General features: G+C 43.0%; 1 protein-coding gene across 1 annotated transcript; it reads left to right on the forward strand.

The window, feature by feature from the left end:
- The first annotated feature begins 532 nt into the window (after positions 1 to 532).
- On the forward strand, positions 533 to 14,464 carry LOC120021543 (G protein-coupled receptor kinase 5-like). The gene is made up of 10 exons (XM_038965334.1): positions 533 to 588; positions 697 to 760; positions 949 to 1,089; positions 1,229 to 1,419; positions 1,692 to 1,729; positions 3,894 to 3,983; positions 12,822 to 13,030; positions 13,599 to 13,736; positions 13,848 to 13,985; positions 14,145 to 14,464. The coding sequence occupies exons 1-10, from the start codon at positions 548 to 550 to the stop codon at positions 14,292 to 14,294; spliced, it is 1,200 nt and encodes a 399-aa protein (XP_038821262.1). The 5' UTR covers positions 533 to 547; the 3' UTR covers positions 14,295 to 14,464.
- Positions 14,465 to 17,162: the final 2,698 nt, after the last annotated feature.

The following is a 17,162-nucleotide window of genomic DNA, read 5'->3' on the forward strand; positions in this document are numbered from 1 at the left end:
AATCAGATGAAGATAGGAAGAGTTTTGGCATGCAAATCATTAACAGGTTCCTCAGTAGACAGGTACCGTCTTTACACACCGACACACACACACACACACACACACACACACACACACACACACACACACACACACACACACACACACACACACACACACACACACACACACACTAAAGGTTGATTTCTCACTAGATTTGTGCTAAGTAACTGTGTATGTTCTCCTGCCAGTCGTCTGAGTGTGTACAGGTTGTGGAGAGCTATGGTAAGAGGTGCAGAGAGAGTCTGGAGGTGTGGCACGGTAGAGACATCTTCATTGACTGCACAGAGTGAGTCTGACCCCTGTCCTAACCACAGATCTCTAAACCCTGACCTCCCTCTTACTCCAACCTTCCCCGTGTTGCTCTCACCCTTCCCTCCACTATCTTACCCCACGCATGTGAGTGAATGTGTGTGCTGGGAAGTAATTCACCCTTCTTTCACTGTGTGATTACAGTGACCTCCATGAGTTCCTGAGTGGTGCCCCCTTCCTTCAGTACCTGCAGAGCATGTACTTTGAGCGTTTTCTGCAGTGGAAGATGGTAGAGAGGTCAGTGCATATGGACGGGTGTGTGTTTGACTGAGTAATCAAGCTAAGTGAGATATGTCCCCAAGTGCTTGACACCCAGCCACTAACTGTGTACTGCTCTCCCCCCAGACAGCCCGTTACCAAACACACCTTCAGACAGTACAGGATGCTGGGCAAGGGAGGCTTCGGGGAGGTTAGGCTTCTTTCACTACAAAACAAACTTGTTTTCACAAAGTTTTGGAGAGAAATCAAAACTCTGAAAACATAGAGCCCAAATCCAACTTGAGATACAAATTATTAACTACAATTTTGATAGTGAGGATTCAGCTCATACAATCTCCTCCTCCCCATCCTTTTCTCCCTTCCTCCCCTCTCCCCCAGGTGTGGGCATGCCAGGTGCGAGCCTCTGGGAAGATGTATGCGTGTAAGAAGCTGGAGAAGACTCACATGAAGAAGAGGAGAGGAGAGGCCATGGCCCTCAACGAGAAACAGATACTGGAAAAACTCAACAGCAGATTTGTGGTAGGATTCTTCACACAATCCGACTCTCTCTCTCTCCATCCTCTTCTCTTTCTTTCCATCCTTTTCTCTCATCCCCTCTTTCCTTTTTGTCTCTCTATGTCCTCTCTTCCCCTCCATCCTCCCACAACTCTATCTCTAGGTGAGTCTGGCATATGCGTATGAGACCAAACGATCTCTTTGTCTGGTGCTAAGCATGATGAACGGAGGAGACCTGCGGTTCCACATCTATAACATGGGTCCTCCAGGCCTGCAGCCGGCCAGGGTCCAGTTCTATGCTGCTGAGGTCTGCTGTGGTCTCCACCACCTCCACCAGAGGAACATTGTCTACAGGTCAGTAGACACTGGGCTCTGTCCTGATTCAACACTCTTTTCCAGAAGTGTGCACTCGCACACTCTCCCCCTTCATGGATTTAAAAGCATAGGATTGGTGTAAGCATTGACTGGAAGGAGTTGGCCCCCGTTGTTAAATCTGTGCGAGAAATTGTTTGCCCACTTCTTGCACAGTTCTGGAAAAGGGTGAAGAACTGGAACACAACCAGATTAAAACAGAATGTAAGATTGAAAAGGCACTGTACTGACTTCTGTCTTGTTTTTTGTTGCAGGGATCTAAAACCGGAGAACATACTTCTGGATGACAATGGTACTTTTAGTTGGCACTTTAATAATATCGCAATCCAGGAGCGCAACTTTGGTTTTAGAAGTGGGGGGGGACATAATTATTATTATCCAGCCAGATAAACACTCCAAACAAAAGTTGAAAGTTGCGCCCCTGTCGCAACCTTATCTGTGCTTCACGCCCAGATCAGATCACTCTTCCATCAATGCAGAATCTAGTTTCCCCAAGCAGGATATCCTGGTGACGTAATTTCAGATTTTCTTTTCACACAAACGATTGGTCTATCAGGAAGTAAGTTAACAGTGGGCGATAAGCGGGTCTAGTATATATTTAGATCAACTTATTTCCACCTGTTCCAAGCTTGGCAGTGTGTTGGAAGCACCTATAGAATATATCAACCATACCACTGTAATTAGTAACTACCTCACAGGATACACACACACACACACACACACACACACACACACACACACACACACTGCCAATGTCACCTGCCAGAAACATCCTACTTCTTCCCTCATATACAGTGCATTCGTAAAGTATTCAGACCCCTTCACTTTTTCCACATTTTGTTACGTTACAGCCTTATTCGACATTGGATTACATTGAATAGGGAAAAAATTATAATCTACACCCAATACCCCATAATGACAAAGCAAAAACTGGTTTAGTAATTTTTGCAATTTACTAAAAATAAAAACAGAAATCACATTTACATACTGTAAGTATTCAGACCCTTTACTTATTACTTTGTTGAAGCACCTTTGGCAGCAATTACAGCCTCGAGTCTTCTTAGGTATGATGCTACAAGCTTGGCACACCTGTATTTTGGGAGTTTCACCCATTCTTCTCTGCAGATCCTCTCAAGCTCTGTCAGGTTGGATGGGGAGCGTCGCTGCACAGCTATTTTCAGGTCTCTCCAGAGATGTTCATTCGGGTTCAAGTCTGTGCTCTGGCTAGGCCACTCAAGGACATTCAGAGACTTGTCCCGAAGCCACTCCTGCGTTGTCTTGGCTGTGTGCTTAGGGTTGTTGTCCTGTTGGAAGGTGAACCTTCGCCCCAATAGGAGGTCCTGAGCGATCTGGAGAAGATTTTCATCAAGGATCTCTCTGTACTTTGCTCCGTTCGTCTTTCCCTCGATCCTGACTAGTCTCCCAGTCCCTGCCACTGAAAAAATTTCCACAGATGTGACGCTTGGCATTCATGCCAAAGACTTCAATCTTGGTTTCATCAGACCAGAGAATCTTGTTTCTCATAGTCCGAGAGTCCTTTTGGTGTCTTTTGGCAAACTCCAAGAGGGCTGTCATGTGTCTTTTACTGAGGAGTGCCTTCCGTCTGGCCACTACCATAAAGGCCTGATTAATAGAGTCCTGCAGAGATGGTTGTCCTTCTGGAAGGTTCTCCCATCTCTACAGAGGAACTCTGGAGCTCTGTCAGAGTGACCATTGGGTTCTTGTTCACCTCCCGGACCAAGGCCCTTCTCCCCCGATTGCTCAGTTTGGCCAGTCGGTCAGCTCTAGGAAGAGTCTTGGTGGTTCAAACTTCTTCCAACTTCTTCCTCAGATGGAGGCCACTGTGTTCTTGGGGACCTTCAATGCTGCAGAATTGTTTTGGTATCCTTCCCCAGATCTGTGACTCGACACAATCCTGTCTCGGAGCTCTACGGACAGTTCCTACGACTCCATGGTTTGGTTTTTGCTCCGACATGCACCGTCAACTGTTGGACCGTACATAGACAGGTGTGTGCCTTTCCAAATCATGTACAATCAACTGAATTTACCACAGGGGGACTTCAATCACGTTGCAGAAACATCTCAAGGATGATCAATGAAAACAGGATGCAACTAAGCTCAATTTCGAGTCTCGTAGCAAAAGGTCGTAATACTTACGTAGGTATCTGTTTTTTATTTTCAATAAATTTGAAAAATTTCAAAAAAACAGTTTTTGCTTTCTCATTATGGGGTATTGTGCGTAGATTGATGAGGAACATTTTTATTTAATCAATTTTAGAATAAGGCCGTAACGTAACAAAATGTGGAAAAAGTGAAGGGGTCTGAACACTTTCCGAATGCACTGTACTTTGTGTTCCATGATTTTCCCTGTCATGGGAAAACGTCAATCTACGTGAAATAATCTGTAGCTACCATACTATATGAACTAATGCTCCACTTATCCCCTCCTCTCTTAGGGCACATCCGTATCTCAGACCTGGGCCTGGCGGTGAAGCTATCTGAGGGGAATCTGGTACGAGGCAGGGTGGGGACCCTGGGTTACATGGGTACGTGGCTCTAACCTACTGTACACTTACAGGTTGTAGTGGTGATTCCCTATGAAAAGCCGCGGGCACAGGAGAGAGCCGTCCACAAGAATCAACTTTCCAAACGTTACTCCTGTCGGGTGAAGTTCCCATTTATTGCGCGTTTAAAATATAAATAACTCCAATACACATATTCCTTTACAAAAGGTGCAGAGAGAAGCATTTTATAAGCTGTATCTGTGATATGGTTAAGAACTGAATGCGCTCTCCTCTCAATTGTGCTTACCCCTTCCTGGTCACCTGTGCTACCTACACACACGACCAGTGACCCCACCGTATAGTGTACAAAACAAGTTAAAATAGCCCTTGACAGACAACATATACACAACACATAAACAGGACAAAATGGCTCCTACACACCGGCCCCTAATTGTTCTCTGACTTAGGGAAGAAACAATTACACAATGTATGTGTGTGGATGTGTCTTCGTGGAGGGATGATCTTCAGGACCAGAGGTTGCTAGCACTTTGCCCCTGTTCAGCATAACAAGTTAAGTTCTGTAGTAGCTCCCGAGTGGCACAGTGGTCTAAGACACTGCATCTCAGTGCAAGAAGCATCACTGCAGTACCTAGTTTGAATCCAGGCTGCATCGGTTCTGACTTAGAATATGTGGACAACTACAAATACCTAGGTGTCTGGTTAGACTGTAAACTCTCCTTCCAGACTCACATTATACATCTCCAAAATTAAATCTAGAATCGGCTTCCTATTTCGCAACAAAGCATCCTTCACTCATGCTGCCAAGCATACCCTCCTAAAACTGACCATTTTACCAATGTCATTTACAAAATAGCCTCCAACACTCTACTCAACAAATTGGATGCAGTGTGCCATCCGTTTTGTCACCAAAGCCCCATATACTACCCGCCACTGCGACCTGTACGCTCTCGTTGGCTGGCCCTCGCTTCATACTCGTCGCCAAACCCACTGTCATCTACAAGTTTCTACTAGGTAAAGCCCCGCCTTATCTCAGCTCACTGGTCACCATAGCAGCACCCACCCGTAGCATGCACTCCAACAGGTATATCTCACTGGTCACCCCCAAAGCCAATTCTTCCTTCGGCCGCCTCTCCTTCCAGTTCTCTGCTGCCAATGACTGGAACAAACTGCAAAAATCACTAAAGCTGGAGACTCTTACCTCCCTCACTAGCTTTAAGCACCAGTTGTCAGAGCAGCTCACATATCACTGCACCTGCACATAGCTCATCTGTAAATACCACATCCAATCTACCTCATCCCCATACTGTATTTATTTATTTATCTTGCTCCTTTGCACCCCAGTATCTCTACTTGCACATTCATCTTCTGCACATTCTACCATTCCAGTGTTGAATTGCTATATTGTAATTACTTCGCCACCATGGCCTATTTATTGCCTTACCTCCCTTATCCTACCTCATTTGCACATGCTGTATATAGATTTATCTACTGTATTATTGATTGTATGTTTGTTTATTCCATGTGTAACTGTGTTGTTGTATGTGTCGAACTGCTTTGCTTTATCTTGGCCAGGTCCTAGTTGCAAATGAGAACTTGTTCTCAACTAGCCTACCTGGTTAAATAAAGGTGGAAAAAAAATAAAAAATAAAAATCACATCCGGCCGTGATTAGGAGTCCCATAGGGTGGCGCACAATTGGCCCTGCATCGTCCGGGGTAGGCCGTCATTGTAAATAAGAATTTGTTCTTAACCGACTTCCCTAGTTAATTTTTTTTAAAGTAGCTTGACCCCAGTGTGCCACTCCTGTGTGTAGATGGGGTGGGCAGTAACAGCAGGGCAGACACTCTGTCCTGGGTTGCCACCACCTTCTCCTAAGGGACCGCCAGAGACCCACACCAATCGGATCCATCTCCAACAGGGTCGTCACCAGCAGGGTCGATGGCCTGTGGAGCATCGCTGCCAATCCACCATTTTGGAGTTTTTAATCTGTCAATTTCTTACATGTTATCAGAGCAGTAGTTCTCCACTTCTTCCTTTACAATCCATCTTCATCTCATGAAGCCCACTCACCAGAATGTTTGATTATTCAATGACATGACGCCACTCTTTGCCTTTTCACCAATGCGAAGATAATACAGAGCCCAATACTCTGTTCTACTGTTCATAAATGAAGCATCAACATATTGGATAGCATTTCCCTATGAAACACTGACTCCAATTCCTATTCCACAATGCTTCAATTTACAAAACAAAATGTTCAACTTGGATCGCGTAACAAGAGTTTAGCACACCTACCAATGTCTTTTGATGAGCAATGGCGCGGAAGATTTGGCTCCCGGATTCTTCTCGTTTCGCAGGGAAATGTTTGCCACAACCCTTGTTCGTTGTCACAGGCATAACATCAGCGATTCCAATAACCTGGCATTCTGCATGCAATGATCCATTAGTCCAATTTCCAATCGGAGTTAAGTTCTTACATTTTTAAATGTGATTTTATTAACCCTGACAGGCACGATGACTAGGATGCAATGAGGATTCCCGTCTCCAGCGTGGCTCTCAGCATCTCCATCCAAATGAACAAACGCGCTGGTAACACTCTGCTCTCCGTTTTCATTTATTTTGCAGCGGTTTACCTTTTTGTAGGTGATGTGCAACATGGTAGGATGTTTACGCGAACAAACTTTACGGGTAAGTCTGTGTGCATCCTTTGCTCGTGTTTCCAGGGGTCAGACAACCGAAGCAGACTCCTTTGGATCTTCAACAAGTCCAACTTCTCTCGATGTGTCTTTTTGTTCAGTTCTGTGCATGTGCCTGGACTGTGTTCTCTTTGACAGAACGGACACTGCCGGAGTACCGCACCAGAGGGATTGCCAACCCAGCTCTTTCACTGTTTTCACAGCTGGTGTGACACTGATGGCAAAACCATTTTCCCTCTCTTTCAAAACACTTGACCTATTTACAGGTCCTGAACCTCCCCTCACTGCTGAGGTGGGGGGGGGGGGGGGGGGGGGTTCCCTTAGGTTTCCAAACACAGGATGTTATGCTATCCTGGCTAGGCAATCAACAAAAAGGTAACCAGATCAGCAAACCTGGCTCTTCTTCCATTTCTCTTGTAGGTAGCCGACCCTCTTCAATTTTCTTTAAAACTTATATGGCAGCTTTGAGACTATAGCTCTCATTTGTTGGGCTGTCCATTTCCTCCCTATATTGAACATTATCCATAGTGTTGAGGCATCCAGTGAGAAAAACTTTGTAATCTTCAACCCTGATTGGCGACCAGCTTAGAACCTTCTCAATGTAAGCTGTGGCGATTCTATACTCATCTCCAGTGTTTTTTTCCCCAGAAGCCTTTTGGCATCTGCATAATCTCTGTCAGCCTCCACATGTTGGCAACTGCAGACTAGATGTCTGGGTTGGCCCATGGTGAATTGCTCCAAAAAGCACAGCCTGTCTTTGGTGTTCTCGGTACGGTCTTCAATAGCATGTTCAAAGGCACGAACAAAGAACCTGTAGTCTAGTGGGTCACCCTTAAACACTGGTACACTAAGAGGTGATGAGGACAACCTTTGCTGCTTTACCAGTGTTTCCCATGCTTGTTTCCTTTTCAATGCTTCAACTTCAACCAGTAAGAAGGCTGTCTTTTCAGACTGGCGTTTGAGCCAGACCATTCAACCGGATACTTTTCTGCCTCCTCTGCAGGTAACAAAGCCTTTGTGGACTCATTGAGATCATGCAACTCAACCAACTTTGAGAAATCAGTGCACAACTTTGTCAACCAATTCAACATTTTCGTCGCCCACCATAAGCTTTGTGATCTCATCTCTTTTAATAAGTAAGTGCACTTCTAGATCCTTAGAATTTTTGCAGTTTCCATTGTAGCCATTTTAAAAAGGCACGTAACACTGAACATAAATCCCATTGATTTGCAACCATCAGCACAGCAGGAATACAGTTTAGCACGGCACAGCTTAATGAATGAGCCCAACACACAACGTCATCACAACAGACAATCAGCAAAGCGTCTGCTTTTCTCTCCGCTGCAAAAAGAGCTCTCAACTCAGAGCGCGAATCCAACAGAAGACACACACCGCTAAAGTTCCACAATCTCAAAAGTTCCCGAATTCGTCCAACACCTCGAGCAGATTGAGTAATAGAAAGAGTAACCGCACTTCATAACCCTTCTCCACAGTGAGTGGCACGAAGCGAAAACCAAAATCAGTCAGAGCTACACTAGCTTCCGTCAGTGTTGTAGTACCCGAGACCGGTCTCGAGACCACAGATTGATTGGATACATTTGTACTCGGCCTTGACTCAGTCTCCGACAGTGAGGACTCGTAATTTCTTCCCGAGACCAGCCGAGTAAAAAACTCAATTATCAGCATCTATTAAGTCAGCCCATAAAACCACTTCGCCAGATATATACACTCCTTTCTTGAAACATTAATACAATATCTTAACAGCCTTTATACATTTTATAGCCATGTTTGTGAAGTAGTGAACCTATAGTCTTTCAGTGTGTGACAGGTTTGTGATTCTGAAAGGACAGAAATGTAGGAGTGTACTTTTCGTCAAACACAAAGGGCCAGTAGTGTAGTGGAGGCTATAGGCTGGTATAACATGCTAACCACACCGCTCGCATTACGTGAGCGAGCGTTGCAAAATAAATGTACACATACGTTATTCAATCATTGCATCCAAACTGCTCACGAGCGTCTGCGTAGCCAGGCGCTAAAATAGAACTTGGTTCTATTTGTGACGCTTGACACGATGCAAGTCCTGCCTCTCCCATCTCCTCATTGGTTTATAGGAGCATATACCCACATGGGTGATTGAAGATGAACTGAGGTCCACACTCCAGTCCAGTTGGTGGTGGTAATGCACCTTAAAGTTGGTTGCCAACCGCCATATAAAGTCCAAAGAAGACAAAGACTGAAGGAGAGATTACGAGAAACTAACTCAGGTTTACTCTTTTATCTGTGGATTAATTGTCAGAGTAGAGGACCTTGTGCATTTCAGGTAAAATAACAACCCAATGTTTATATCCCAGGACAAATTAGCTAGCTAAATCGCCATGAATGTATAATGCTTATCCAGGCTGTATCACAACCGGCCGTGATTGGGAGTCCCATTGGGCGGCGCACAATTGGCCCAGCATCGTCCGGTGTAGGCCGTCATTGTAAATATGAATGTGTTCTTAACTGACTTGCCTAGTTAAAGGTTAAATAAAATAAAAATATACTCTCTGTGACTGCTGTCTTTCCATCGGCCCTATGCAGTGGAGTGGGTATACTCAAATTTTGCCAAAAAGTTCCCACACGGCCCGCCCAGCGAAGGAAATGCACCGTGTGTGAAAAATCCTGTTTTGTTTGTTTTCCTATAGATTTTTCTGATTTTCACTGTCAGTAGTTTTATTTTTAAATATATATATTTTTTAAACAATTTGATGGTCTAAGTCCACAACAATGCTTAAACCACATCAAATCTGATTGGGTGGGCCAGTCAGGGCCTGGCTCACCAGTGGGTGGACCTCTGTCCACCCAGGCCCCATCCATGTCTACGCCCCTGATGCAAATAGCACATGAAGAAAATTGCACATCACAAATAACCTACTAACCAACACCTCAGACTAAACTTTTTCAATACCTGGTTTGCGTACCCATTGTTGCCTTAGCATTTACTGGCAGATATAAGTTAAAACGTCTTTCTTACCTTACCGGCTACCGATGTCATTCTTCGGTGAGCTGCTCCATGCCAAAACCAGTTGAGCTGCACACACTTGCTGCCTGCAGATGATATTCCGTTGAAAGTAAGCTATGTGTGCGGCGCATATGTGAATATATTTAATGTACTTTGCGATTGTGTAGGCAACTTTATGCATGATTTCTCTATTGTACTACATAATAAGTCATATACCTCCATTACTTCGATACGCATCAGTAGGGAATAAGAAGGAAGTATACGTAATGCCCACTAGGGTACTGCTTACATGCTGACTATACCGGGCTCGAGCGCACGTCATTGAGAGCATATTGATTTTGTCCATCCACACCAGACGCGATCAGGACACACAGGTTGAAATATCAAAACGAACCTTGAACCAAGTATATTAATTTGGGGACAGGTCAAACATTACATTTTTTCACCATTATTTAACTAGGAATCGAACCAGGGTCTGTAGTGACGCCTCTAGCACTGAGATGTAGTTCCTTAGACTGCTGCTCCACACGGGAGTTCCCATGACGTTAAAGGATAAGCAGTCCATAAACTCTGACATAATAAGCCAGTAAGTCCCAATCATAACAATACAAAAACCATTAAGCATTTCCCAATCTAAATGTACAACTATTACTTCCCAAAGAAACATCACATTTAGCACACAAAGTAACCAGTGACAAAGTTTAAAGTGGAACTGTCAGCGTTTTAATATGAAACAGCATAACATTAGCTAGCAGCTAGGAGGATGTCATGCCATTGGAGGAGTGGGTGAGTGACTGACTTTTCCCCTCATATTGTTTTTTTGGTGGCTACACACAGCTAGAGATGCAGGTGTCATTTGGTTAGCTAGCAAGAACTTGAACAACTGTTATCCAGTTAGCATATCTCTTGCGTTCACAAATTTACTCTGGCTATCTACTCTTATTTCAGAGCACTCATCTGAGTGTGCCAGAGCGCAGAACTGATGAATTTACCAACGCTCAACACCCGCTGAATATGACCGGTATCAGTAAACGTAGGCAAAAAAAAAGTAAGTTAGTCAAGAACTCTCTAGATAACATGTAAACAACCTAACCAGCCCTGCTACAGTGAGTAAAATGGTCAGCGTGAGGTGTTCTCTCATTTGTGTCTGGAAGACGCTAGCTAGCCAACTTTAGCCAGTTAGCTTGGGTGCTTGGTTGGGACAAGCAAGAATTGGCAAGCGAGCTGCAGAAGGACGAGGAGGCTACAATTCCCCATCGTTTTTCAGTGCAATTTTGATGGCCAAGTAGCTGAAAAAGTTTGAGAAGGTTTATCTAATGTTCCTTCATTAGATTTTGGCCCATCTTGCTCTGGCTAGTATTAGTTGTTGATGTGTGTGAGGGAGCCTACCTTTTTCATAGTTGTTTGATCAATAAGACTGTAAAGTTCCCAAATGTAAGAGGACACTCCTGTGGTGTTTACATATTTATTTTCAGAAATCGATTCAGGTGTATTTTGTGGCTTTTGGTGAATGTGTTGTAATGATCTAAAGTAACACTATTTCAACTGCCTGTAAAAACAATTCATTTCAAAGTGAATGATGGCAGGCCCGTGTGGCATATACGGGGGATTTTCCGGTGCATGTGTTGCGTGTCTCGGAGTGGTGAGCACAATCAGTGTGGGCTTGGGGGAGGCCATTGTGTGTATGTGTGACTGGGCCATTGTGGGCTTGAGGGAGGCCGTTGTCTAGTCCCGTGGTTGTCCTTGGACATGCACCTGCATTATGAATGCATGTCTGTATTATTTTTTGTATCATTGATATGGTTACGCCACCAATATAATCTATGCCCTGAAGTATGTGTCAAGAAGGGGAGGAGAAACCAAGTAGATGGTCATAGACAGACTAGAAGTAAGATTATGAAATAATAATTGCAGAATACCAAAAGATGTGGATCATATACATAAAGAGGAGTGACTATGTAGGTTGTGTCAAACTGAAACAGTATATAAAGTGATCTCAGTCTGGGACCAGCAGTTGCTTCGTGGACCAGCTCGGCTTGTTACTGTGTAATAAAGTCAATATTGAATTCACAAGCTCCGGTGTCTAAGATATATTTTTAAGAAGTATTTCCGACACAAATGGCTTGTTTGTATAAAGGCCTACTTTAGCTCTGATTGGCTATGGTGCACCAGTCTGTGTAGACCGGTCCTGGACAACACAGATCTTTTTATTCAGTTTTATTTACTGTAGTGTATTAATTGTCCAAATGCACGGCCGCTTTCCCACTCTATATGGCTATAGAATTTTCACAAATGCCTTAGAATACGTAATTCCCAAACATTAAGAATTTATGAAAACATGAAAATGACCATATGTAAGTAGTCACTTGTCAGAAAATGTTTTTTTTAAGTGGCATTCTTCCTGGGGGTTTATATTAACTGATTTTAATAAGATTGCATGTGGCTAAAATGCTGTCACTTCCGCTTTAAATGCAACAATGTCTCACACACACAAGTTATTTTCAAAGAGATGGCTAACAGCAAACGAGCTGCAATAAATTTAGAAAAGTTCCACTCACCAGATGATCATTTGAAACTTAATTTCTTGTTGAAAGTTATTCCTGAAAAGGGAGAAGCTAACAAATTAGCAACAACACCCTCTTTGATAACACCTGCTGCTGCCGCTGCAAACTAGCTGACAACAAAAGCTAGCTAGCCCGTCCATGGGAAAACTACTGCTCGCTATTGCGTAGTAAGCTGTTGGCCTTCAAGAAGACAGAAAGTTCCCCTAAAATATTGTAAAAATGGTCCCATCCATTAAGTCAAAATGTGATTGGTTGATTCCACTTCAACATTTTGCCCTAATACAGTTGAAATAGTGGACATTTTGAACTTTTGTGATGGCGATTTGACAAAATTACAATCATGGTCTTGAAGTTGGCTCCAACACAGGCTGTGTATTCATATCTTGCGGACTTCAAAATGTGTAAGGTATATGAAATATCATTACAATACTTGCACACTGTTTAGATGCCAAATACCCACAGTGGTCAAAATGAATATATATTTTTTTTACATTCACATTTTCCTTCCAGATGTTGTACTAAGTCTCATTAAAGATCTCATTTAGGAGCAACAACAAACAGGGAGTAGACATTTCTAAACCGATCCCTCTTTCCCTCAGCTCCAGAGGTGATTGGCCATGAGTACTACGGGATAAGCCCTGATTGGTGGGGCCTGGGCTGCCTTGTGTACGAGATGACGGCCGGACGATCCCCGTTCAAAAGACAAGGGGAGCAATTGACGGAAAAGGAGATGGAGAGAAGGATACAGGAGACAGAAGAGGAGTACAGGAAGACATTTAGCAGCGAGACAGAAGACTTCTGCCGCTCTGTGAGACTAGACTTTTGCTCAGCTTTGACCTGAAGCTTGTCAACTAAATGTAGTTCAAATGTAACTGCCAACATAAAGGAAACAACAACAACGTGTCTTAATAGGACGTTGGGCCACCACCAGCCGCCAGAACAGATTCAATGCACCTTGGCATAGATTCTACAAGTGTCTGAAACTCTGGTGGAAGGATGCAACACCATTTTCCCCCTGAGAAATTCCATAATTTGGTATTTTGTTGATGGTGGTGGAAAACACTGTCTCAGGCACCACTCCAGAATCTCCCATACGCGTTATTGGGTTAAGATCTGGTGACAGAGACAACCTTTAATGCTCCTTTGACACCCCTCTTTGAAAGTCACTAAGATCTCTTATAATGGACAACTGGTCATTTTTATAATTGACCCGAAGCATGGGTCAGGGACCACGTGTGGAAGCACCTGCTTTCAATATACTCAAGTGTTTCCTTTATTTTAGCAGTTACCTATAGTTCTATATTATAACTGCATCGATGCTTGTCTCTCTCTCGCTCTCACTAATCCTTCTCTTTCACTCCCCACCGCTCTCTCAGCTGTTGACCAAAGACCCGAGACAGAGGTTGGGGTGTCGAAGGTGTGGGGTGGAAGGGGTCAAGTCCCATCCCTTCTTCAGCACCATCAACTTCAGGAGGCTGGAGGCCGGAGTCATTGAGCCACCCTTCAAACCGAATGTACATACCCTATCTGTAACCACTAACCTCTACTTGTTAACCCCCAACTATAGCCTTAAACCTAATGAAGGCATGTCGTCATCATCCCCACCCTTCCCTCCCTCTGTCCAGCCCAGGGCGGTGTACTGCAAGGATGTTCGGGACATTGATGAGTTCTCCACAGTAAAAGGAGTCATTTTGGAGAGGACAGACAACGACTTCTACACCAAGTTTAACACAGGCTGCGTGGCCATACCCTGGCAGACAGAGGTAAAGTCAACTGCAGCAAATTACCTTTGATTTAGTTACGTTTTGTTCAATTCAATCCAATTTATCCTCTTGGTAGCAATTTGAACACAAGGTTAGGTATGGTTACGTCATAGGCTAATAGAGATCACTCCCTTCTCTCCCCCCCGTCTCTCTCTATAGATGATAGAGATGGGTTGTTTCAAGGAGCTGAATGTGTTTGGCCTTCAGGGTTCTAGACCCCCTGACCTGGACTGGGACCAGAATCCTGCCCCAGAGAAACCTAAACGTAGCCTGCTGGACCGCATCTTCCACAAGACACACACCTGTTGATGGATGGGCTTCCTCAAACCCTCTCACCACTGCAACTTTTGTTGTAAATGAGAACATTCCCTCAAATCAGCTTACCCGGTGTAGAGTAAAATGAATATATATGAATAATTTGTTGGTGTTGATGATCATTCAGCACACTGATCAATACACAGATCAACCAGTCAGTACTGTAGGCCTTTTTTTACTTCTTTTTTTTTTTAAACCTTTATTTAACTAGGCAAGTCAGTTAAGAACAAATTCTTATTTTCAATGACGGCCTAGGAACAGTGGGTTAAAAACCTTTTCTCAATAGGGGGTGCTGTTTTCACTTTGTAAAAAATTCGTTCCCAAATTAAACTGCCTCGTACTCAATTCTTGCTCGTACAATATGCATATTATTATTACTATTGGATAGAAAACACTCTCTAGTTTCTAAAACCGTTTGAATTATATCTGTGAGTAAAACAGAACTCGAGTTGGAGCAATTTTCCTGTCAGCAAGTGAAAAATCTGAAATCATGCAATCTGTTCCAGGGTCGGTTTATTAATTTGCATGTATTCTATTGGTCGAGATGCACTGCATACGCCTTCCCCTAGATGTCAGCAAATAGTGAGAATTTAAATGGAGTTGCTAGGCAGATCTGAGGGCATATAAAGGGTCTGGGAACGTGGGGTCCAGTCTTTTCATCTTTCGCCATGACGCAAGACAGACCTCAGGATTGCGTTCTGGAAAGCTGCCGTTATAGGCCTTAGATATATCCGGCTCTGATTTTATTCGATATAGGTGTTAAAGACATCATAATGTTGTTATTTTAAACCGAGTTATATCAGTATATTGCGATTTTCGGGATTTTCTTTGCTCTGCGTTATGCTGAGTTGGGCACGTCTTCGCCACATGGCTAATGTTTACTGCTAATTCCAAAGTTGAAGGCGACAATCTACAACCGAGCAACGATTCCTCTGGACAAAGGACAACTTGCCCAAGATTCTGATGGGAGCTCATCAAAAAGTAAGAAGTATTTATGATGTTAATTCGTTGTTCTGTTGGAAAATGTAAATCTACTATTCCGCCATTAATTTCGGTGCGGTCTCGCTTTAACGCACGCTGTGTCGTAGTAACGTTAATTTTAAAAATCTAACAGCGGTTGCATTAAGAACTAATGTATCTTTCATTTGCTGTCCAACCTGTATTTTTTAGTCTAGTTACTGATTAGATTAGGTGCGTCTCCCAAGATTTCTCCCGACATTTTGTTTGCATTTTGGCTACTATTCATATTGTATAACCACGATTTGTGCCGCTAAATATGCACATTTTCGAACAAACTCTATATGTATTGTGTAATATGATGTTATAGGACTGTCATCTGAAGAAGTTTGAGAAGGTTAGTGAAAAAATTAATATATTTTGCTGGTTTATTCGTTATGCTATTGTTGGCTTGAATCAATGCTGTTGTGTGGTTGGCTATTGTGGTAAGCTAATATAATGCTATATTGTGTTTTCGCTGTAAAACACTTAAAAAATCTGAAATATTGGCTGGATTCACAAGATCTTTGTCTTTCATTTGCTGTACGCTGTGTATTTTTCATAAATGTTTTATGATGAGTATTTAGGTAATTCACGTTGGTCTCTGTAGTTATTCTAGTTGCTTTGGTGAGAGTTGTGATGGTGGCTGCAATGTAAAACTATGATTTATACCTGAAATATGCAAATTTTTCTAACAAAACATATGCTATACAATAAATATGTTATCAGACTGTCATTTGATGAAGTTGTTTCTTGGTTAGTGACTATTTATATCTTTATTTGGTCGAAATTGTGATAGCTACCTATGCAGGGAAAAAATGGTGAAAAAAAAAAGTTGTGTCTTTTGCTATCGTGGTTAGCTAATAGAAATACATAGTGTCTTCCCTGTAAAACATTTTAAAAATCAGAAATGATGGCTGGATTCACAAGATGTGTATCTTTCATCTGGTGTCTTGGACTTGTGATTTAATGATATTTAGATGCTAGTATTTACTTGTGACGCTATGCTAGGCTATGCTAGTCAGCTTTTTTACTGATGGGGGTGCTCCCGGATCCGGGATTGTGACCAAGTAGAAGTCAACTGCCTTATTCAGGGGCAGAACGGGGATTTGAACTTGCAACCTTTTGGTTACTAGCCCAACGCTCTAACCACTAGGCTACGCTGCCGCCTTCTGCAAATCAACAACCCAAACACAGCCAAAGAAGAACAAGAATCTGTGGCCATATTTTCTCACTTTCTCTCCAGCATTTACAGAACGCACACTTTAAAGATGAAGGGATAAAACAGGGCTTTATTTAAGAGATGTCTTAAAGATGTCTCTGTCACACACTCGGGCCATACCGTCTGTCATTCACCAGCACAGGCCAAAGGGACCATCCCCATACTATCATACTGAGGAGAGGCGGTCTTATTCCTGTAAAACACTCATTTAGAATGAGAACGATCAAAGGGAACCCTCATCAAAGACACAGTGTTTTGGTATTGTACCTACCTGTGTTTTGTATGTAACCTCAGAATAAAGAGCCTGAAAACAAGTCTTTCCAAAAATCTTCCCTTTATTAAAACCAGTATGAATGTAAAACATAATAACATCGTACAAATAAAACAGACAGACCAAACTACTTGGTAAAACAATCGTATTTTACATCTACGAGACCTGCTAGCAGCTACACTACATGACCAAAAGTATGTGGACACCTGCTCGTCAAACATCTCATTCCAAAATCATGGACATTAATATGGAGTTGGTCTCCCCTTTGCTGCTGTAACAGCCTCACACACACTTCTGTGAAGGCTTTCCACTAGAAGTAGGAACATTGCTGCGGAAACTTGCTTCCATTCAGCCACAAGAGCATTAGTGAGGT

The sequence above is a fragment of the Salvelinus namaycush genome, chromosome 26, assembly GCF_016432855.1.
Source record: "Salvelinus namaycush isolate Seneca chromosome 26, SaNama_1.0, whole genome shotgun sequence".
Taxonomy (NCBI): domain Eukaryota; kingdom Metazoa; phylum Chordata; class Actinopteri; order Salmoniformes; family Salmonidae; genus Salvelinus; species Salvelinus namaycush.

Excerpts from the sequence above, each read along its gene's own strand:
- LOC120021543 (XM_038965334.1), top strand. The coding sequence starts at position 548 with ATGTACTTTGAGCGTTTTCTGCAGTGGAAGATGGTAGAGAG. Across the intron at positions 589-696 it reads CAGTGGAAGATGGTAGAGAG|ACAGCCCGTTACCAAACACA; the intron begins GTCAGTGCATAT and ends CTCTCCCCCCAG. Across the intron at positions 761-948 it reads GCAAGGGAGGCTTCGGGGAG|GTGTGGGCATGCCAGGTGCG; the intron begins GTTAGGCTTCTT and ends CCTCTCCCCCAG.